This window comes from Otolemur garnettii, unplaced genomic scaffold, assembly GCF_000181295.1.
Source record: "Otolemur garnettii isolate 467f Iridium unplaced genomic scaffold, OtoGar3 scaffold00005, whole genome shotgun sequence".
In the NCBI taxonomy this organism is placed as follows: Eukaryota; Metazoa; Chordata; class Mammalia; order Primates; family Galagidae; genus Otolemur; species Otolemur garnettii.
Window position 1 is genome coordinate 34,170,665 of NW_003852400.1, and position 23,640 is coordinate 34,194,304.

The 23,640-nt window shown below is 36.2% G+C and overlaps 1 protein-coding gene across 1 annotated transcript; it reads right to left on the reverse strand.

Moving 5' to 3' along the window:
- Positions 1–3,616: 3,616 nt before the first annotated feature.
- AGR3 (anterior gradient 3, protein disulphide isomerase family member) lies at positions 3,617–21,667 on the reverse strand. The gene is made up of 8 exons (XM_003782730.2): positions 21,628–21,667; positions 19,398–19,533; positions 15,202–15,265; positions 5,898–5,950; positions 5,337–5,413; positions 5,029–5,092; positions 4,510–4,593; positions 3,617–3,829 (listed from the first exon to the last, which is right to left on the reverse strand). The coding sequence occupies exons 2-8, from the start codon at positions 19,504–19,506 to the stop codon at positions 3,780–3,782; spliced, it is 501 nt and encodes a 166-aa protein (XP_003782778.1). The 5' UTR covers positions 19,507–19,533; positions 21,628–21,667; the 3' UTR covers positions 3,617–3,779.
- Between the last annotated feature and the right edge of the window lie 1,973 nt (positions 21,668–23,640).

The following is a 23,640-nucleotide window of genomic DNA, read 5'->3' on the forward strand; positions in this document are numbered from 1 at the left end:
TATTCCAAACTTGATTAATTTAGCCATTGATATAAGACTCTTTAAGTACTGAAAGAATATGTAATTGGGCAGAAATATCTTGAGAGGATAAAACTAGAACTTGACGAACTTATTGTAAGAAATGATTCTTCTAATCCAGCAGGGGTTTTTTTCCTTTTTCTTTTCTTTTTTTTTTCTGAGACAGAGTCTCACTCTATTGCTTAGGCTAGAGTGCCAGTGTCAGCCTTGCTCACAGCAACCTCAAACTCCTGGGTTAGGTGATCCTCTTGCCTCAGACTCCCTAGTAGCTCAAACTACAGGTACCCACCATGATGCCTGGGCTCTTGCTCTTGTGCATCTTTATCTTGAACTCTGGAACTCAAGGGATCAACCTGCTTCAGCCTCCCACAGTGTTAGCATTACAGTTGTGAGCCATTTATCTCTGGCCTAAGACAGTATCCTTTTAAGTGTGTGATAGGAAGTTTTGGTGTTTCCTCACCCATCATGGGGAAATATTCAAACTGGAGATGGGAGAAGAAAGCAGCTGTGTTGACTTACTAGGACTCTCATAACAAAGTACTGCCACTGGGTGGCTTAAATAACAGCGATTTATTGTCTCACTTCTGGCACCTGATAGTCTGATATCAGGGTGTCTGCAGTGCTGGTTCCTTCCAAGGGCTATAAGGGAGAACTCATTCTCTGCCTGCTGCCTGGCAGGTTTGCTGGCAAACTTTAGCATCCGTTGGCTTCTGCTTCATGACCTCAATTTCTGCCTTTATGTTCACTTGGTCTTCTCCCTGTATGCACTTCTGTGTGTCTAAATTTCCCCTTTTTATAATGGCACCAGTCATATTTGATTAGGGGTTTACTCCTAGATTATGTCCCCTTAACTAATCACATCTTCAATGACCTTTTTTCCAAATAAAGTTGCATCATTTCCAATAAGGTTGCATTGTATTGAGGGCTAAGACTTTAATCAAAGAATTTTGCAGGAGACATGATTCAACCTGTAATGGTATCCTAGTCTAGAATAACTGTAACATACTTCCAGAAGTTGTAGTATGCAATACTCAGTAAAAGTTCAGTTGTATTCAGGTGGATCATTCCAGAAAATATGCTCATAAACTGAGTCACTGAAAACACCAGGACAGCCAAGTGTTAGTGGCCTCCTGTTGTGGGTGTCCACATGCCCAACACAAATACAACTATTTTGTGTGAACTTGAGGAAGAGAAATGTTGCTCCACTCCTCAGGATGAATCCATGAGGTGGAAGCTAGAAAGGTAAACTCTTACACTGTTATTTTCAAAGAAATAACCAATGAGGCTCAGAGAAGCAAGCAACTTCACATGCCAAACAGGTAACAAGGAAGTGCTACCCTGAACAAAAACCTCAAGGATCTTTTATTGAACCAGGAAAAATCCATTAGTACAAGACATACGGAACATGCAAAATTACAGATAGAAAGAAAGAAATCAGTGAATTGAGGAAACAATGGAAAGAAAGACAAAAGAGATTATCATAAGATTATAAAGTAAAAAAGAAATGGTACAATGCCTTGGGGGTAAACTTTGACTTCCCTATTCTATGCTGCTAATCTATATCTTAAACCTTAAGTGATTTCAACCTTTGAGTCTCTTCCAACACAAGACCCATAGATCTATATCTAAACTGCTGAACATTCCCGACCCCCTGGTGGTGTCCCACAGGTACTGTGTTCAGTAAAAGTGGGTGAGGTAGGGGGATGTAGAAGAATCTGGGCTATTGTCAGCAGCTCCTCAAGAATGTCAGCCTATACTAAACTCTAACACACAGAGTAAGAGAGTATAAGGACAAGAGCAAGGGTTGGGGGTGCTGGTGAAATTTTTTTGTCTTTTGCTCCCAAGGGCTTTATATTTAGTGAAAAAGACTGCACAAGAAACAAATTTAAAAAGCAGAAACAAAATGCTGATCTCTCTTTACTCAGTAGGGAAAGATTACATATAATTACATTTTAATAAGTACTACTGGTAACTCTTAAGTAAATCTCTATGTACCTTTATGTGTGTATGTTCATGTGTTCAAAAAAGGAATTTTACCCAAAGCTTGGTGAACTTCCTTAATAATAGGAATTATAATTAATAATTCTAACCTAAAATTATAAAAGACCCTACAAGGAAGACTCTGTATGCTTATATATTTTAGGGTTAAACCAATAAAGAAGAGTTTCTTTAGCCTCTACAGTATACCTTATTTTCTATTTCATCATATTGACTTCCATCATGACGAAATACGTTCTCATATCACTCCTGATTCACCAGTGCTCCATCCTGAGTGAAGCCTGGCAATCCTACTGCCTTCCTATTACATTGTTTAATGCATTATTCCTCATCAGTGATCCATCTTACCACTTGACTGCAAATTCCTCAGGAACAAATTTGCCTTATTTTTACCCAATCCATCTTTGGATCTATAATAGTAAACATAGTATTTGGTACAGAGTAGCAATTCAGTGTTGAATCATTGGGAAAGATTAAGTGCTATAAAGTAATTGAGTTTTTGTTCTCAGAAATAGATTGATTTGAAATATAAAAGAAATATTGCTATTTTAGGCAAAAAAAAGGGAGGGGGGAAGGAAGATAAGGAAGAGGAAGAAGAGGATCTAGTGTAGTAGTTCTATACTATGGTTGCCAGTGTTAGCAAATAAAAATATATGTCACTCAGTTAAATTTGAAATTTCAGATAGATAAGGCATATATTTTAGTATAAGTATAGCCTAAACATTGCATGGGACATACTTCCTTTAAACAAAGAGTTTATCTCTAATTTAAATTTACATAGGTGCTCAGTACTTTATCTGCCAACTGTATTACAATTTCTTTTGAATATACAACATTTTTGACTATTACATATCTATGAATGAAAGCACTGAAATTTCGTCTATAAAAATGTTTATGCATACAGAATTGTGAATTCAATGTCAGGTCATTGATAAGGATAAAAGTAATAGAAGTAAAGATATATGAGGTCAGACAATTAAGTTCACGAATTAATTCTATATATATGAGGTCAGACAATTAAGTTCACGAATTAATTCTAGACAAAATGCTACATACCTCATTTTTGAACATCACTATGGTCACCTTTGGAGTACTCCCCTTGGCAAGCTATGCACCAATGTCAGAGCCTAATCCACCCTTTAATGCAATTTTGGAATTCTTTTTTGGGGATGGCTCTAAAGCTTTAAAACATCTACTTAATAATTAAGTTAAAGAAAACATATACTTGAAATTTACAAATGTATTTTAAATTTAGTATGATTAAGTTTTAAACATCTATCATAATTTAAAGGAAGGAGGTGGTTAATGGTGAAATATGTGACTAAAAGTTCAAATGAGAAGTGGATTGAGATAGAGCAACTTGGTTTGGTAACATGAAGATCATTTATGACCTATACTAGCAGGTTAGATACAATGAAGGGGTCAGAATTAAAATTAGATTAGGTGGTGGAGTGAGAGGGGAGCAATAGAAACAACCAGGGTAGAGACCTCTCATTTAGGTCCTCCTGTCTCCACCACTGTAGCTCTTGGCTCATCTTGGCCACTGATACAGGCAGAAATCAAACAACATGCTTATTCTCAGGTGTTAGCAACTTTATTGAAATATCATTTTATCTTCATAAGAATATTACAAACACATTTAAAAATCTAAATACTAATGTTATAAAATATATAAACTTGCATATTTAGTATTTGTCAACAAGCCAGAGGTTTACTTCAAAACATTTGACCTCTTAGAAGCAAAGGCATTTTTCTGTCATCCCTTATAACTCTGCCTGCATAAGTCTTAGTGCTTTCTTCATGTTTTCAATCACTGAAATAAGAGTAAATATATTATGCTATTAGTAAATGAAAGTATGAAATATTATAATCTTTTAACTCTAGAGTCTGAAATTGGCCCATTTAAATGCATAGCTTTGAAAAGATGGCATAAAAGAGTATTGCGCTAAAGCTATACATATAAATTTAGGGTGTAGACTACTCATATCTAGTTGAGCAACATTCTCTATGTTAAAACAATTTTATCAGATGGGTTTTGAAGGAGTAATATGATCATTTTGTATCAGAATTGCTGGATCTGACAGGCACTATGCCTTATTAAATATAGTAGATATTGAGTGTTGTAAAAAATAAATGAAAAGATTTTATTATCATTTGAAGAAATCACAAGCAATCCTTTGTCCTGGAGAATGTACTCTCTTAAGTTTGTTTAATTTGAATGTGTACTATATATTCTTTTAAGTGGCCTCTAAATTTGGTAATCAATATAACCTTTAGGCATCCCTGTTAAAATAGAGATTCTGAAGTGCCCAGGAAATTCTGATTTGGGTGGGAGATGGGAGTTTGCATTTTTAGGAATCAAGACCAGCCCTGGTGATTGTAATTTGTAGAAGGCACTGTTTATGGAGAAACAGTGCTTGGGGGAGTCTTTGGCCATTTAAATAGTCAGGTATCAGCTTTGATCACTTTTCAAAATAATTTATGAATACTTACATACTGGTAAATCTTGGGGCTCATATGTATACAACCTATTAGAGTATCTTCCAGTTATGTCAGCTCTAACTGTTAAAGAAGGGTCTGTGAAAGGGAAAAAAATAATTTACGGAAGTATTAGTTAATATGTTCTCAAAATCTTTTTTGCCTGTTAGTCTAAAACCAATTTCAAGCAAATCTGTAAGCAAAATTAGTTTACATACATTATGAGGAATTAACCTGAATTCTCCTTTCACTGTGTCTTAGTTCTCTTGTCAATACAGGTTGGGGCATTATACTAAAAGTACAGGGGAATATTGATTTAGTAGCATAATCTACTTTTAAAAATATTTAAAATTCTCAAATTATAGATACAGTGAATGTCGATTATAGAGCTAACAAGTGCTATTATTGGTTTGTTTAGAAATGACTTCCCATTTAAGAAAAATACTGCTTGAACTAGCATTTCAAAACAAAGCAGAGAGGCTAAGATTTCTACTATATTTTTTTAAATATTATGAAATGAGAACACACACATACCCACAAACATGATTCTAGGCACATACTTCCCATCAGGTGATAAATTCTTATCAGTAGTCTCATGCTAGTAGAAGAAGAAAAAAATGAATGTTACTGGAATGGATTCTTTTTGATAGTTAATTTCAAGAATATTTTATGTGAACTAGATTTTTAGTAAATTGTATATTTTAGTCTTTTACAATTCTATATAACTTTCTATATCAACATAGCAATCAACACTTAGCTCTTATGTTTTAAAATCAGAAAAACAGGGATTCAAATATTTTATTAAATTATAATATTAAGAAAACATTGTAGAGTTTATGCACCATGAGATTCAGCATGACGAAATTATTCTGAGCCATTTCTTGTATTTCTTCATTTTGGGCAAATACTTTTTTTAGTGCTGTAGGAAAAAACCAAATGCCAGTTAGTTTGAAAGATCAAGCTACTGTTTCTAATTTGTTTGCATCTATAACTTGGGGGTTAATAGTTCATCGGTCTATTGCCACTTTGTCACTTGTTGGGAAACTGAGGGATAGTCTCTTCTGGAGATACCAAGGGAAATTTTATTCGTGGAGACACTAGTTTTATACTTTCATGTAACTCACTGGCTCATTGGTTAAAATAACTATTTCTTTCAACAAGTTTTCCCACTCACCTCATCTCCCTTTTTGTGAGAAGAAGGATAACAAATTTTAAAGGATAAACAATGAAAATATATTCAAATGAACAATCATTGTAGTCTTTAACACTTGAGTAAAAGGGTGACACTCTGGCAGTTGTCTTTTTTTAATGGGTTTTTTTTTTTTTTAACTATTCTCACTATTCTTAACAGCTTTTTCTACTTCATGCTGGAAATATAATAAAATCTCAGGAGCTAAAATTACCTTGGCAATATTGACAATCCTCCAAGTGATGAATAACCATCAGTGGCTTGTTACTAAAAAAAAGGAAAGTGTGGAATTAAGTTAAATTATTAACTTTGAGCCAAAATATACAGTGGAATTAAATTTAAAGCCTAAATGACCCTGAAATATATATCAATAGGCAACTCTCACGCTGCTTATACATTGCAGGTTGGCACGAGAATGAAAGGATGTGAACATAGCCAAATATTAAAGCTTTTTAGGAAAACTTTTGAAACAACTAAATAAAAAAAAATCTTTGACTCTTTTGCAATCTTATACCAAGTATTCATTGGAGGCTCGGCGCCTATAGCTCAACCGGCTAAGGCGCCAGCCACGTACACCTAAGGTGGCGGGTTCGAATCCCCAGCCCGGACCCGCCAAACAACAATGACGGCTGCAACCAAAAAATGGCCAGGCGTTGTGGCGGGCGCCTGTAGTCCCAGCTACTTGGGAGGCGGAGGCAAGAGAATCACCTAAGCCCAGGAGTTGGAGGTTGCTGTGAGCTGTGTGATGCCACGGCACTGTACCGAGGGTGATAAAATGAGACTCTGTCTCTATAAAAAAACAAACAAAAAAAGTATTCATTGGAAATGAATTTTATTCACAATACCCTTTCATCTCTGGAGACAAAATTGATTTTTATTCATCTAACTGCATTATAGCATACAAAAGAATTACAAAAAAGCTTGCTATGCTACAGATTTCTAGACCCTACCTCCAGAGATTCTTATTTAGTGGGCCACGGGTGGAACTTTTACATTTATTTTTTTCTAATAAACTTTTGGTGACACAGTTTTCAGGCTGTATGTTGAATAATATTGCTCTAGACTACCTTGCCATGATTCATAAATCTGAGATTTTTACTTTAAGTCTTGTTGAAAGTACTAATTTTGTTTTCTTTTAAAATAAATTACAAATTTAGCTGGTTTAAAATATAAAACTTAAAAAGATAAAAATTCTTCCTCCTACTGCTTGCTTACATAAGTAAGCAATATTACTGTGTTTTATGTTTTCTTTCAGAAGTTTTCAGGTCATGTACCTGAATATGTATATATGTGCTGTATTTTTTGAGGGGACAGAGTCTCACTCTATTGTCCAGGTTGGAATGCTATAGCATCAGCCTAGCTCACAGAAACCCCAAACTTCTGGGTTCAAGTGATCCTCCTGCCTCAGCCTCCTGAGTGGCTGGGACTACAGGCACCTGCCACAGAGCCCAGCTTATTTTTCTATTTTTAGTAGAGTAGAGTCTTTCTCTAGCTCAGGCTGATCTTGAACTCCTGAGCTCAAGCCCTCCTCCTGCTTCAATCTCCCATGGTATTAGGAATATAGGCATGAGCTACTGTGCCTGGCCTGTATTGCCTTTTAAAAAAGAAAAAAGCACAAATAGAAGCACATAGGTATTTGCATTTTTTTTCATATAACATATATCTTAGCATTCTAGTGTTCTTCTGTATAAAATTCTATTACATGGATATATTTTAATTTATCTAATTAGTCCCCTCAAAGATGGGTTATTTAAATTGTCTCCAGTCTCTTATGTTTAGATTATTTCTAAACATTTGTATTTGCACAAATGTTTATTTAGGAAATATGCTTTTCTTTATGAATAATTTTGCAAATGGGTAAGTATATTTATGAATAAATTTCCAGAAGTAAATTTCTGGGTCAAAGAGTGAGTACATTTGTACTTTTGATGTATACTCTCCATAGAAACTGTACCAATTTATATTCTCTCTGGTGATGTAAGCAGTAACAGTTTCCTCTCTAAAACTGGTTAAAATGTTTTAATCTAGTAGCAAAAGAAGGCAATTAATACGGTTTTACTTTCTTATAAGAAGTCAATATGTGGGGAGGGGCAAGATGGCCCACAGGCACCAGCCTCCAACAGAAGCTCCCATCCAGAGGGAAGGATAATGTCCGGAAAATACCCAATAAAGTTGAAGATTGGGAGCCTAGCAAAAAGAGAAGAGTGACATCTGCAGTGACATCTGAGGCAAGTTGAGACTCCAAGAAAGCAATTTACAGGTACATCCCAAAGGAAAAGTGTCCATCTCCTCCCCAAAGAAAGTTGTGGTTTTCTCTTTGTTTTATCTTCGTCTGTTCCTGTAAGTTTTCTACAGGTGAGCGGTGAACTGAGGACCTATTATCTCAGCCCATGTGTGAGAACCACAGGAAGTGGGGGTCTACTACCCTAGAGGGACCCTGCTGAGATTTTAAACACTCTCACGCTTGGCAGAAAAAATGAACAAACGTTTTCACTGCCATTTTGAATTTCCAGTCCACCCTTCCCCCCTTGTCTACAGAGACAGTGAGGGAGAGCACAAGAGCAGCGTCCCCTACCCCCGCGAGAACAAGTGCCCAGTCCCGGTACTGCAGCCAGAGATCTGCTAGACCTGTGTGCATTCCACAGGCAGTGGTGGAGGAGTCCCCACCTACATGGGAGGCCCCAGAACTGCTTGCTAGAGCCACGTGCGCCCCAAGGGTGGTGGTGGAGGAGTCCACTGCTCCGGGCAGGCCCATAACTACCTGTTAGAGCCACGTGCATCTTGTGGGCGGCTGCAAAGGAGTCCCCCACTCTGGGTGGGCCCAGAATTGCTTGCTAGAGACACGCACACCCTGCAGGTGGTGGTGAAGGAGTCCCCTGCCCCAGGTGGGCCTAGAACTGCTTGATAGAGGTGCACATGTCCCATGGGTGGCAGGAGGGCCCAGAACTGCCAGAGCTGTATGCTCCCGGCATTCCTGGCCAGCCACCCAAGAACTACAAGAGGACGGTCAGTTGAGAGGGAATTATACTAGAATGGCTTTACCCTGAGTTGAAGAGCAACAGACACAAGGAACAACAAGACTCACATCCCTGAAGCTCTTCCAGACAGACATGCTCTGCCTCTTTGAGCAACCAGAGAAAGCCGACATCTTCTCTGATGGAGGCCACTGACTGAACGGTTTTGGTACGGTCTGCACATGGTGTAAATTCAGCATGGGGCGGAATCAGCAGAAAAACTTTGGCAATTTGAATAACCAGAGTAGATCAACTCCCCAAGGAAGGATGGGGCAGATGCAATTGAAGATCCCATCCATAAACAGATGACTGAGATGTCAGAAATTGAGTTCAGAATTTGGATAGCAAATAAGATTAACAGAATGGAAGAAAGGAGGGAATTAGAATTTCAAGAAATTATTCAAAAGATATCTCAAAAAATTATGCAAAAGATGTCTTAAAAATTCAACAATTTCAAAGATAAAATGACCAAAGGTTTTGAAACACTGAGGCAAGAGGTTGCAGCCTTCAAAGATCTGAAAAATATGGTAGAATCCCTTGGTAACAGAATGGAGCAGGCAGAAGAAAGGATCTCTGACATTGAAGACAAAGCTTCTCAATGTGCCCAAGCATGCAAAAATGAAGAGAAATGGAGAGCAAAAATGGATCACTTTCTCAGAGAGCTCTGGGATAATTTGAAGAAAACTAATATTCATCTTATAGGAATCCCTGAAGGTGATGAAGTAGCTTCACAAAGCACAGAGGCTCTACTTCATGAAAGTATGAAAAAGGACTTTCCAGACATGCAAAGAGATCCTGAAATTCAGATAGCAGACAGTTTCAGAACCCCAGCATGCCTCAACCTGAACAAGACATCCCCCAGGCACATCATAATTAACTTCACTAAAGTTAATATGAAAGAGAAAATTCTGAAAGCAGCTAGATGTAAGAAAACCATAACCTACAAGGAGAAGAATATTAGAATGACTGCAGATCTCTCTGCTGAAACCTTGCAGGCTAGAAGAGGGTGGTTATTGACTTTTAACCTGCTAAAACAAAATAACTTTCAACCCAGGATCCTGTATCCAGCTAAACTGAGTTTCATTTATGATGGAGAAATTAAATACTTTAATGACATTCACATATTGAAGAAATTTGCTATAACTAAACCAGTCCTCCAGGCTATTCTCAGACCAATCCTCCATAATGACCAGCACAATCCTCCACCACATAGGTAAACTCACACAGAAAATTTTGATCAAATTCCAACTTCCACAGTGGTGAAAGGATTAAAGATGTCCATTGGACTTTCGAAAAACTCAATATCCAAAATTATACCAGGTTTATCAATATTCTCAATCAATGTGAATGGCTTTAATTGCTCTCTAAAGAGGCACAGGCTGGCTGACTGGATACAAAAACTCAGGTCAGATATCTGCTGCATACAAGAATCCCATCTTACCCTAAAAGACAAATATAGACTCAAGATGAAGGGATGGTCATCTATATTCCAGGCAAATGGAAAGCAGAAAAAAGCAGGTGTTGCAATTTTATTCACAGATACAATAGGTTTTAAACCAACAAAAGTAAACAAGGATAAAGATGGACACTTTATATTTGTTACAGGTAATACAATGAGATTTCAATCATCAATATTTATGCACCTAACCAGAATCCACCTCAATTTATAAGAGATACTCTAATAGACATGAGCCACATGATTTCTCCCAGCTCCATCATAGTTGGAGATTTTAATACTCTTTTGGCAGTGTAGGATAGATCCTCCTACAAGAAGCTTAGCAAAGAAATTTTAGATTTAAACTTAACCATTTAGGATTTGGATTTAACGGGCATCTACAGAACATTTCATTCTAACAAAACTGAATACACATTTTTCTCATCAGCCCACAGAACATACTCTAAAATCGACTGCATTTTATGTCACAAGTCTAACCTCAGCAAATTTAAAAGAATAGAAATTATTCCTTGCATCTTCTCAGACCATCACGGAACAAAAGTTGAACTCAGTAACAACAGGAATCTGCAGATGCATACAAAAAAAAGGAAGCTAAATAACCTTATGCTGAATGATAGGTGGGTCACAGATGAGATCAAGAAGGAATTTACCAAATTTTTGGAACAAAATGATAATGAAAACATGAGTTACCAAAACCTCTGGGATACCACAAAGGCAGTCCTAAGGGGGAAATTTATAGCACTGCAAGCCTTCCTCAAGAAAACAAAGAGGAAGTTAACAACTTAATGGAACATCTCAAGCAACTGGAAAAGGACAAACACTCCAATCTGAAACCCAGAAGAAGAAAAGAAATAACCAAAATTTGAGCAGAATTAGATGAAATTGAAAACAAAAGGATTATACAACAGATCAATAAATCAAAAAGCTGTTTTTTTGAAAAGGTCAATAAGATAGATAAACCTTTGGCCAGCCTAACCAAGAAAAAAGGAGTAAAATCTCTAATCTTGTCAATCAGAAACAGTAAAGATGAAATAACAACAGACCTCTTAGAAATTCAAATAATCCTTAATGAATATTACAAGAAACCTTATTCTCAGAAATATAAAAATCTGAAGGAAATTGACCAATACTTGGAAGCTTGCCACCTTTCAAGAGTTAGCCAGAATCAAGTGGAAATGTTGAACAGGCCTTATATCAAGTTCTGAAATAGCATCAACTATACAAAATCTCCCTACAAAGAAAAGCCCAGGACCAGATGGCTTCATGTCAGAATTCGACCAAACCTTTAAAGAGGAACTAGTACCTATAGTAGTTAACCTTTTCCAAAATATAGAAAAAGATGGAATACTACCCAACACATTCTGTGAAGCTAACATCACCTTGATCCCCAAACCAGGAAAAGACCCAAGAAAGAAAGAAAATTATAGACCAATATCACTAATGAATATTGATGCAAAAATATTCAACAAGATACTAACAAACAGAATCCAGCAACACATCAAACAAATCATACACCATGACCAAGTGGGTTTTATCCCAGGATCTCAAGGTTGGTTCAACATACGTAAATTTATAAACGTAATTCATCACATCAACAAACTAAAAAACAAAGACCATATAATTCTCTCAATTGATGCAGAAAAAGCTTTTGATAATATCCAGCATCCTTTCATTATCAGAACACTTAAGAAAATTGTGTTCTCAAATTGATAGAGGCCATCTACAGCAAACCCACAGCCAATATCATACTGAATGGAGTTAAATTGAAATCATGTCCACTCAGATCAGGAACCAGGCGAGGTTGCCCATTGTCTCCATTGCTCTTTAACATTGTAATGGAAGTTTTAACCATTGCAAATAGGGAAGAAAGGACAATCAAGGTATCCATATAGGATCAGAAGAGATTAAACTTTCACTCTTTACAGATGATATGATTGTATACCTGGAAAATACCAGAGATTCTACTACAAAACTCTTAGAAGTGATCAAGGAATACAGCAGTGTCTCAGGTTACAAAATCAACACTCATAAATTGGTAGCCTTTATATATACCAATAACAGTCAAGCTGAAAAAATAGTCAAGAACTCTATTCCATTTACAGTAGTGTCAAGGAAGATGAAATATATGGTAGTCTACCAAACAAAGGATGTGAAAGGCCTTTATAAAGAGAACTACGAAATTCTAAGAAAAGAAATAGCTGAGAATGTTAACAAATGGAAAAACATACCATGCTCATGGCTGGGAAGAATCAACATTGTTAAAATGTCCATACTACCCAAAGGCATCCGTATTAAATATATAATTTTAATGCAATCCCCATTAAAGTTCCACTGTCATACTTTAAAGATCTTGAAAAAATACTTCATTTTATATGGAATCAGAAAAAACTTCGAATAGCCAAGACATTACTCAGAAATAAAAACAAAGCAGGAGGAATCTTGCTACCAGACATCAGACTATACTATAAATCCATAGTGATCAAACAGCATGGTATTGGCACAAAAACAGAGAGGTAGATGTAGGGAACAGAATAGAGAACCAACAGATGAACCCAGCTACTTACTGTTATATGATCTTTGACAAGCCAATTAAAAATATTGAGTGGGGAAAAGATTCCCTATTTAACAAATGGTGCTGGGTACACTGGCTGGCGACCTGCAGAAGACTGAAACTGGATCCACACCTTTCACCACTAATTAAGATTGACTCTCACTGGATTAAAGATTTAAACTTAAGACACAAAACTATAAAAATAATAGAAGAAAGTGTAGGGAAAACACTGGAAGAAATCAGCCTGGGCGAAGATTTTATGAAGAGAACCTCCCGCAATTTTATTCAATTGAAGCAACATCAAAAATACACTACTGCGACCTCATCAAATTAAAAAGCTTCTGCACAAAAGCACAGTAAGTAAAGCAAGTAGACAGTCCTCAGAATGGGAGAAGATTTTTGTAGGTTATATCTCCGACAAAGGTTTAATAACTAGAATCCACAGAGAACTCAAACATATTAGCAAGAAGAGAACACCTGATCACCTCTCAGGGAGGGCAAGGGACTTGAAGAGAAACTTCTTTGAAGAAGACAGGTGCATGGCCTACAAACATATGAAAAAATGCTCACCATCCTTAATCATCAGAGAAATGCAAATCAAAACTACTTTGAGATATCATCTAACATCAGTAAGATTAGCCCATATCACAAAATCCCAAAATCACAGATGGTGGCGTGGTTGTGGAGAAAAGGGAACGCTTCTACACTGCTGGTGGGATTGCAAACTAATATGTTCCTTTTGGAAAGACATCTGGAGAACACTTAGAGAACTAAAAATAGACCTGCCATTTGGTCCTATAATTCCTCTACTAGGTATATATCCAGAAGACCAAAAACCACACTACGATAAAGATATTTATATCAGAATGTTCATTGCAGCCCAATTCATAATTTCTAGGTCATGGAAGAAGCACAAGAGCCTATTGATCCACGAATGGATTAATAAATTGTGGTATATGTACACCATGGAATACTATGCAGCCATTAAGAAGGATGGAGACTTTACCTCCTTCATGTTTACCTGGATGGAGCTGGAAAATATTCTTCTTAGCAAAGTATCTCAAGAATGGAAGAAAAAGTATCCAATGTACTCAGCCCTACTATGAAACTAATTTATAGCTTTCATAGGAAAGCTATAACCCAATTTTAGCCCATGTATATGGGCTAAGAGAAGAGGGGAGAGGGTGGGTGGAGTGAGGGTGATTGGGGGGATTGTGCCTATGGCTCATCCTATAAGGGTACATGTGAATCTCTCTAAATGTAGAATATAAATGTCTTAACACAATAACTAAGAAAAAGACATGAAGGCTATGTTAACCAGTTAGATGATAGTATTTCAAATTGTATACAGAAACAGTACACTGTACCCCATGATAGTATTAATGTACACTGCTATGATTTAATAAATAAATAAAAAAATAAAAATAAAAGAAGTTAAAAAAACAAATTTCTATGGCAAAAAAAAAAAGTCAATAGGTGAGGTACTCATTTTCCTGTTCTGTGAACTATCATATCTTTTGTTCATTTTTTTCTATGGACTTGTTGACTTTTTTTCTTTTTAATTTATAGGAATGTTTTGCACATCGGGGAAATTCACCCTTGCGATATAGTTTGCAGTTTTCCCTTTATTTTGTTTTGTGTCTTTTCCCTTTGATTATGGCATGTTTTTGGTTATGCAAAATTCCATGTAATCAAAATATCAGTCATTTCTTTTCTCTTCTCCTTTTCTTCTTTTCCCCTTTTGATCATCTGCAGAACTAACAGACAGGAGGCCTGGGGTCAGGCAATGGGAGCATCTGGGTGGCAGCGATTGTGAGCTTTACTTCTGCATCCCAGGCACCCCTCTCACCCTACCCTAATCCCTGCCCTCTCCTACTCAAGATTTAAAGCCATAACATTTTTCAATAGTGTTTTCTAGTACCTTAATGATTTTATTTTTATCATTACATCTTTCCAACTTATTTTGGTATAAATGTGACATATGAGTCCAAATTTATTTGTTTTTCCCAGATGGCTATTAACTTCTAACACTATTACATAATATACCTCCCTTCACCCTGATTTAAAATACCACTTTAGCATATAAAAAAATTCCTGTAGCATCCATGTATTTATTTATTTGTGATAAGTAAAAATTATATATCTTTATGGTATACAATGCTCTTTAGACAGATGTTGTGGAATGATTAGATTAGACTAACATCTGGATCACCGCATATACTTATGTTTTTGTGGTGAGAACACTTAAAATTGATTCTCTTGGAAATTTTCAACTGTGGATCAGCTACCAGCTCATGTCAGAAAGAAAGAAAAGTTTTCAATAAAAAAGAAAAAGAAACATAGATTGGGTGTAATTGTGAAGGAAAAATGTCAGAGTCTACCAGAGAGTCAATGGGAAAAAGTAACAGAGCAGAAGAAGATCAAGGTACTGGCAGAGATCAACCCCTGAGAGGTTGATCACTAAAAATAAAAGGGAAATTAATCTGGAGGCCTTTACCTTTTTTGAGCATGAAAGAGACCTTCTTCATAAGTTTGTACCCAAGTGATATCATCTCCCCATCCTAAAATAAAAGAAAGAGATCAGTGCATGACTATAGAGGAGCTCTAAAATGGGTATCTAACAAGTGGATACCCACCTGCAGATAACTAATGGAGCCACCTACTGTTGGCTGACCAATGATGCAGAGGATATACAATTTTAACGGGATGTGAAGAGGTGGTGTCCTTTCAGATTATAGTAGTGAGGTTATAGGATTCTGTTTCAAACCTCGTGGCCTTGACCACAGTAAGTGATTAATAAATGCTATTAGAAGGGACTGATTAGCAGGCCTAGGGCAGCTTTGAACCCACCACCCCCAGTACATGGGGCCGGCATTCTAACCATTGAGCTACTTGCACCTGGCTGTTAGAGGTGATTGAAAGGATATCTCTGGACAATGCAAAAGCTCTGGCTTTCAAAATGTTCAGAAAAATAACAGTTAATCTTTGCAAACTTTGTAAAACTATCAGAACTACTTCAAACTTTACTCCACAGTGCCCTTGTATCTTGACTCCCCAGTGATGCTGACATTTTCTAAGTCAGTATATTTATGGAAAAAAGAAAATTCCAAATTTTGCTTTGAGTTCTCACATAGAAAAAATTCAGGTGTGGGAATTTCGTGGTTGAGAGACATAATAAAACACATGCGATTTGGAAACATCCAGAAGAGTGCAGGAGAGCAAGAAAGAAATCAGTGAGTAGGGATAGAGCCCTCCAGACTACAAGAAGTGATGTGAGTATTTGAAAATGTGCATCAGACAATTAAGAACAAGAATGCACAAAACATCCAGAAATAGTGCAGAGTACTTGCAGGAAATGTTTCTATTGATGTGTGAGAAGCATTAAATTAATGTGAAAAAAAAGAGAACTATTTGGAGGCTAGTTTGGATTCAGATTTTCTTACATGTTTCAAATGTTGTCAGACATTAGTTCTGGGCTTTGATATTATGGATATTATATTATGGATATAATAGCAAGGAATTATGAAGCAGAATTATGAAGCAAGATTTATGTGATCCCATGATTTTTGCTCGTTTGTTTTGGGATAGCAATGTTACTGAAATATAACTTACATACCATTACAACTCCCACATTGAAAGTGTACATATTTTTTTAGTATCACAGAGTTGGGCAACTGTCACTACGGTCAATTTTAGACATTTTCATGAACTCAAAAAGAAATTCTAGCTATCATCTCCTGCCCAATCTCTCCATCTCCCCTAGAACTGAGAAACTCCTAATCTACTTTCTGTCACTATAGATTTGAGATATTTCACATAAATAAAATCATGTAATATGTGGACTTTTGTAACCAATTCTTATCACAAACTTTTCAAGGTTCATTCATGTTGTGGCACGATTAATATCAATATTGAATTACTTTTTATGGTTGAATATAATTCCGTTGTATCGATATACCACATTTTATTTATTCATTATCAGTTGATAGACATTTAATTATTTTCACTCTTTTGTTTTTTATGAAGAGTGCTGCTATGAACATAATTGATCCAGTTTTTGAGTGGGCGTATGTTTTCATTCCTCTTGGGTCTATATCTCAAAGTGGAATTGCTGAGTCAAATGTTAACTGTATATTTAACACTTTGAGGAACTAATACATCATTTCCCAAAGTAGCTGTATTGTTTCATGTTCACAACAGCAATATTGTTGGATTGTTTTGCCTGCTTTAAAATGTATTTTTTTTTTAAATTTCTAAATTTATTGTGCATATTAGGTGAGATCCTGCCAATTGCACTCCCTTTCTGCCAATCACCCTCTCTCCTAATTCTTCTTCTCTCCCTCCTTTCCCCCTCCTCTCTCCCTCCTTTCCCCCTCCTCTCTCCCTCCTTTCCCCCTCCTCTCTCCCTCCTTTCCCCCTCCTCTCTCCCTCCTTTCCCTCTCCTCCTTGCTAGTCTATATTTGTGTTTCATTCTTCCCTGCTTTACAGTCTTAACATTGGAAGACATCTTTTGTTGGTTTATATTCCACTTAAGCTGGAATTCTTCCTCTCTGTGAGAATCCTAAAAGATTCTTTCTCCAAGTGTGCTTGAGTACATGCTGTATCTTCATACCACATTTTTGCATTAAATAAAAATTATTCTAGAAAGAGCAAGTAAAAATAGCCCCCTGCTTAATTTTCCCTTTTCTGTTGCAAATATCATTCAATGTTGGGGCTTTAGCTGCAGGAAAAATTCCTATTCAACTTAGTTCCACAAACACTAAAGGAATATCTTCTATACATCTTCCTCTACTAAGCAATGTGAAAACAAAGATAAACAATATAATCTCTATTCTTAAAAAATTATTCATGGCCCTGTAGAGGAGCCATCCTACATTATAATTATTTTTATACACCCTACCAGCTCATGATCACAATAGGCTGAAGCTGGTACAGCGTTTATACTCCCTTTGTGGCTTCTATTCATTACCATAATTCTATCTTGAGCTCTGGCCATGCTTTCTTGTCTTTTAAAATTTCATTCATTCATCTAATATGCATTTTTTAGTATCTGCTATATGTTAGGCATGGGACTGGGTGTTAGGCCGTTCTTTTTGTTCAAAGAAAGTTATGATTTTTTTTTTTCACTATGAGTGTGTGTGCGTGCATGCATATGTGTTTTCTTGAATTATATCTTACTTTTTAAATTAATCTTCTCTTTTCCCCTTACTGCCTTCTCAACTGTTTGCTACTGCCCTCTGCTCTCTGCTCATGGCCTCTGCTCATGGCCCTCTGTTGATATTGCACCTGTTTTCCTGCTTCTCATCCCTACTTTTCATCCTCATTCATTCTGAGCTTCATTCTCTCAGTTGTTTCCTACATAGCAACAGATGGTGAAAGGCTTAACCAAATATAAACCAATTCTTAAGAATTGGATTGTCAACTATTATCAGTCACTTTCCCATTAAATTAGTTCCTACATAATTTGAATAGAAGGCCCACTAAGTTGTTTAAAATATCTCATACATATTTAATATATATAGTTTTAAAATTTCACCAGAAGTTTTAAATGACATTTAAAAGAGAGCACACAGAATGTTGATGCCTTATAGTAGCATGCTACTTAATTCAATCCTGGGAAGGTCTTTAAGGGAAATGATTAGTTTATAGCCTTTGGCACTTTTAAGGCTGCTCAGTTAATTGTTTTATAAACATTATGCTTATACAGAGAGATATATGATACATTACATTTAGGAAAATAGTTGTCCCTTTACATTTGTTTCTTTGGCAAAAAACGGACTTCCTAGATACATAGTTTGAGTGATTGTTAAACTGAAGTAGCATTAATTAGCTTAGGTAAACACTGACGGACACTTGGCTGACCCTCAATACATCTGCCAAGAAATGAATGATCTTGGAAACCAAGTCAATGTTATAAGATTTTAAATGATACTGTAATTGGCCTGTATATGTTTGCACCATTCCAAACAGTGGTCAAGTAGTTTGTAGTTATGCTGCTAATTTTGAATAACCGTGTGGGGATGCATGATTCTGTTCCTATTTCTGTTATTTGGATCTACAGGAACAAATTTTGATAATTATTTTCTTTATAAAATGTTTATTTACAGATGAAAATATATTTGTTTCTCAGGCCAGAGTAAAATAATACAAATAAAATGTTTTCTAACATGCAGCCAATGACAGTTCTAGATTATGGTGTCTAAAAATGCTGACTCTTTCTTCCAAAGTCAATGTAGCAAATTGGTTAGCCCAATTCTGAGGGACTGGGATATGATATAATTTTCTGGGTAGGCTGGTATAAAACCATTCCAAACTATTTTCTTGCCTTATTAAATAGAGACCTGGGAATTTGAACAAATTTTGAGCAATCCTAAATTACTTTTAGGACACCAATATGACACAGGAAAAAATCATTATTTTCTATGATTCTGGTTATGAAAGTTATAGACAGAAAACTAGTTCTCCACTATTTCTGGGAAAGATGCAGCAAATTGTTACTGTTTGACAGTTGGTTTGATTTACTTCCTAAAATCAACTGCTTCCTTCTTTTAGGAAAAAAAGTCTGTCTTGAGGTTCTATACAACAAGAGTCTTCCAGTTAGTTGAGTTTGCTTTCTAACTAGACTATGAGTGAAGACAGTTCTATTTTGAAAACAAACCAAGTGACTGAGTTTAGAAAATGAGATTGCAGCACCTCTTGAGAGGGTCTGAGGAGGTCTCTTTTCCTTTTTGATTGCAATGCCAAGGTTGGAAGAAACTGTGATGAGTAAGAGGTAGAGATCCAGAGGCAAGTGGAGAATCATATCTTCTACAGAAGCTCTCAGAAGAAGCTGGATGACACAGAAAATAATTCTTAGCAGTGTTTTTCAACCTTTTTTATCTCATTGCACTCTTGAACCTATACTTAAACTTCCATAGCACACTTAAATTATGTTGATCAAAAAAAAGTAAAAAAAAGACTGTACTTACTGATCTTTGACTATATTTCAAAAATAATTTAAATAATTTACATTTTTAATAATTAAAATGATTAAATAATTACTTAAATTATTTAAATTATTTAACTTAAATTTTTGCAGCACACCTAAGATCCTCTCACTACACACACACTGGTTGGAAGTCCCTGGTCTGTTGGGTTATTTCACGCTGTCATTATAAGATATTTGCTAAGAGTTGGACCAAACTTGTGCTGGTTCTTTGATTTTACATGGCTGGTGGAACTACCTAGAATTCAACTTCATACATTATTTTAAAGATATAATCAATTCAATAAGTGGGCAGTTGGTGAAAAGTCACGTTCTGGGTATCCTGAGCATAGGGCAGTGTAGTTGAAAGTGAGCTGGATCAGAGTACACACAGCCTGCTTGTAGGCTGCACTGCAGTGCTCATGTCCCTGTGAGGAAACTTAAGACCATGTTTGTTCCCGGCCTCTATAGTGCAATGGAAAGGTGACTTTTAGCAGATAGAAATATTCTGGTTTTCTCCAGATATTTTTCCATTCTAAAATTTTCCCTTCCTGGTGGTATACCTCTTCTGGCCTTTCTCTAGGGTTGACGACGGCCATTCCAGGTTAGCCTTTTAAAAATTATTTCCCCCTTAAATCTTCAGTAGACCCATTTACTACTTTCTTTGTATTCAGCCATTTAAAACCCTTGTTAATTAATAACCATGGTGCCTGATAAAAATTTCAGTTTAAGTTCCCATAACTTATTAAACCATAAAACACTCCCGAATATCATCTTATAACTAAAACACTGCAACAAGAGAGGGTAGGGACAGCTGAATCGGGAGCTCAGAGCCAACCTGGAGAGGACAGTCTGAGCCAGTTCTGTGGTCACAGTGGAGAAAGGGAAGCAGCCATCTAGAACAGACTCATCACCTCAGTTCCGTGGGTGTCTAAAAGGTCTGAGAAGGAGGGATGGAAAGCTCAGAAACTCCTGAAAGTTTTTGTTTGTTTTTTGGGAGAAGAGAGCCCCAAATTGTATTAAGATTCTTTCAGGGATCTTATCTGTAAAGAACTATGAAAAGTCGATCGGGAGCAAGTATGATAGAGTTTGGTTTTGTTGTTGTCGTTGTTTGCTTAGTTTTTTAACATTAACAGGTGGAATCTACTTTTAAAAAAAGAAAGTATACTTTCACATTTTACTATTTTAAAGTGGCCACGTTTAAAGAGGTAACTACATCGCTTTTTAAATTTTAAGTATTTGTGTACTACTGTCAAGTGGTTTCTACTTAAAAAGAAAAATAAAAATCTTGGTTTTCTCTTTTACATTGTTTGATAAGTTATAAAATAGATTTTGAATATGTTTTATGACAAACAATACAATACAATGTGTACATTATTGTTTGGGGATAAACAACGCTTTCCTTAGTAAAACAGAGTGGAAATTGCTGAGGGTCCTTTAAGTCCCAGTTGCAAGGTTAAGTTGGAAGAACACAGAGGACTATGACACAGTTCTGTCCCTATTACATCTCTATAGCAGCTTATGGCGGGCTTGGGAGGCACACAGTCAAATTATTAGGCTTTACATATACTGGCCAGCTAGCATTTTCTGACACTAGTATCTTACTTTTCAAAAGTAATTTGATATAAGTAATTTACTTAGATGTTATGTTAAAAGTGTCTACATTTTAAAATACAACAAAATTGAAAAGACTACAAGGAAGATTCATTGGTGTAGAATAATTTTTAAAGAAGTCACTTTCGGTTGATGCAAATTAACTCTGATATTTAATATAAATAGATTAAAACTATGAAAACAACCAAACAAATCCTGTTCAGTTAAAAAAAAAAAAAAAAAAAACTACAAGTCATTTTCCCCACCCTCTACTGAAAGCTTTACTTTTAAACAGCAAAACTAATCATTTGTAATAATATAGTAGAGCTCGACAACTGATTAAATGTGGAAACTTTGCTTGCTTACCTGAACCGGCCAGTTAACTTGGTGGAAGTGTATTCTGGATATTTCTGGTTAAATGGGTGTGGATTTATAGACACACACACCCGACCTACAACCCCACCTGCGTAGAAACAAGAGCTTAGTAACCTGTAAACTTGCAAAACCAGGCTTGTCTGAAAAACTCTGTACTTTTTCCCAGTTCTCTGCTTCTCATACGAAAAAAGCGCTTCTGTCTTTCTCTAAATTAAGATTGAGTGGCCTCATAAAATGAGGCCAAATACCATCTTTGGGCTGCTTTCTCTTTTACCTTTTATTTCCCAGGGTAATGTAGTGTTTGGCTGGAGGTCAATGCCAAAAAAAAAAAAAAAAAAAAAGGAAGAAAGAAACCAGAATGAATCAGAATGAAAATAGGAACTGTGTGTCATTGTTCTTGATGGGAGTTCCAAGAGGCTTGCAGATTGGATACAAAGCAAATAGAAATTCCTAAAGGTTATTCTGTTTACGGGTCTATGGTTAATAGCTAGGGAAATCAAATCCTTTTTTACTTTTATTTGGAAAGAGCGAGTGAGAGAGAAGGAACTGAAAATGTTTTAAAATTCACCATTTTTATAATTTGATTATTCTTTATAATCTTTCTAAGAAATCTTTCCTGTGCCCCCAAAATACAAAACAGGCAATTAGATAAGTTTTTTTATATTTATTTAATAGATCTATTTAATAGTATTGATCAGATTAATTACTGGTATTAATTAAATCAACTTACTGTTAAAATGACCTAGGGCAGTGGTCACCAAATCTGGTCCATCTGTTTATGTATAGCCCAGGAACTAAGAATGGTTTTTATATTTTCAAGTGGTTGGGGAAAAAATGAATCTTATTTTGTGACAAGTGAAAGTCATATGAAATTCAAATTTCAGTGGATGGAGGGCAGCCATATCCACTGACTTACGTATCGTCTATGGCCACTTTTGCAAAGTGACAGCAAAGTTGAGAGTACAGTAAGGACCCCCATGGACACAGAAATTGCGTCTACCCAATCCTGCAGTTGACCCTGTGCACCCCGCAGATGCACACATTCCATCCTCATTATATGTAGGTTTCACATCCTGTCATGCTGTCTTTGTTATTTTTGTTTGTTTGTGTGTTTGCCTTTTAAGAGATGGATCTAACTCTGTCACCAAGACTGGAGTGCAGTGGTGCTATCATAGCTCACTGCAACCTCCAACTCCTGGGCTCAAGCAATCCTCCTGTCTCACTCTCCTGAATAACTGGGACTATAGGTGCCTGCCACAATACCCAGCTGATTAGTTTTATTTTTTTGTAGATGAGGTCTCACTATGTTAGCTAGGCTGGTCTCTAACTCCTGACCTCAAGTAATTCTTCCTCCTCAGCCTCCCCATTTGCTGGATTACATGCACGAGCCAAATTTTATGCTATGTTTTTTATCTAAAATTTTATCTGTCTGTGTTTGGTGATTCACCCATAGGAGGGCTATTTTTACTGAAAAAAAAACTTGTGCAGACCCACACAATACAAACTAATGTTGTTCAAGATCCGCTGTCCTGTGACAGTGACTTTATGGCCTACAAAGCCTCAAGTATTTACTATCTGGCCCTTTACATAAGAAGTTTGTTGATCCCTAATCCAGGGTTCTTTTTGTTCATAAATCAGTCTTTCCTTCTCTTCCTTCATCCCTCGCTTTGCTCCTTTGTCTGCCTTCCTTTTTTTGTTGTTGTTGTTTAGTTGCTTTGACTATAACTAATGAATAGGAAACATGATTATCTTTCTCCTGGAATTAAAGGGGATGTACTTTGAGTATTTTAACGTTAGACACAGTGCCTACCTATATTTGGCCTGCCACGTTAAGAAGGTAGCTGTTATTCTTAAGTCTCTTAAAAGCTAGAATTTTAAAAATGTTAGATTTTGTTGTATAAAGATGGATATACAGATTTTCTCATTTGATGTAGTAAATTTTATTGATTTCCTAATTAAACCTCCCTGTGCTTCTAGAAAAGAAACCTCCTCTAACCATGTTGT

Coding starts and splice junctions, on each gene's coding strand:
- AGR3 (XM_003782730.2), bottom strand. CDS start 19,506: ATGATTCTCCACTTGCCTCTGGATCTCTACCTCTTACTCATCACAGTT. Junction 15,266..19,397: donor TCCTCAGACCCTCTCAAGAG/GTGCTGCAATCT, acceptor CTTTTATTTTAG/GATGGGGAGATGATATCACT. Junction 5,951..15,201: donor CTCTTTCATGCTCAAAAAAG/GTAAAGGCCTCC, acceptor CCTTTTTTTTAG/TAACAAGCCACTGATGGTTA.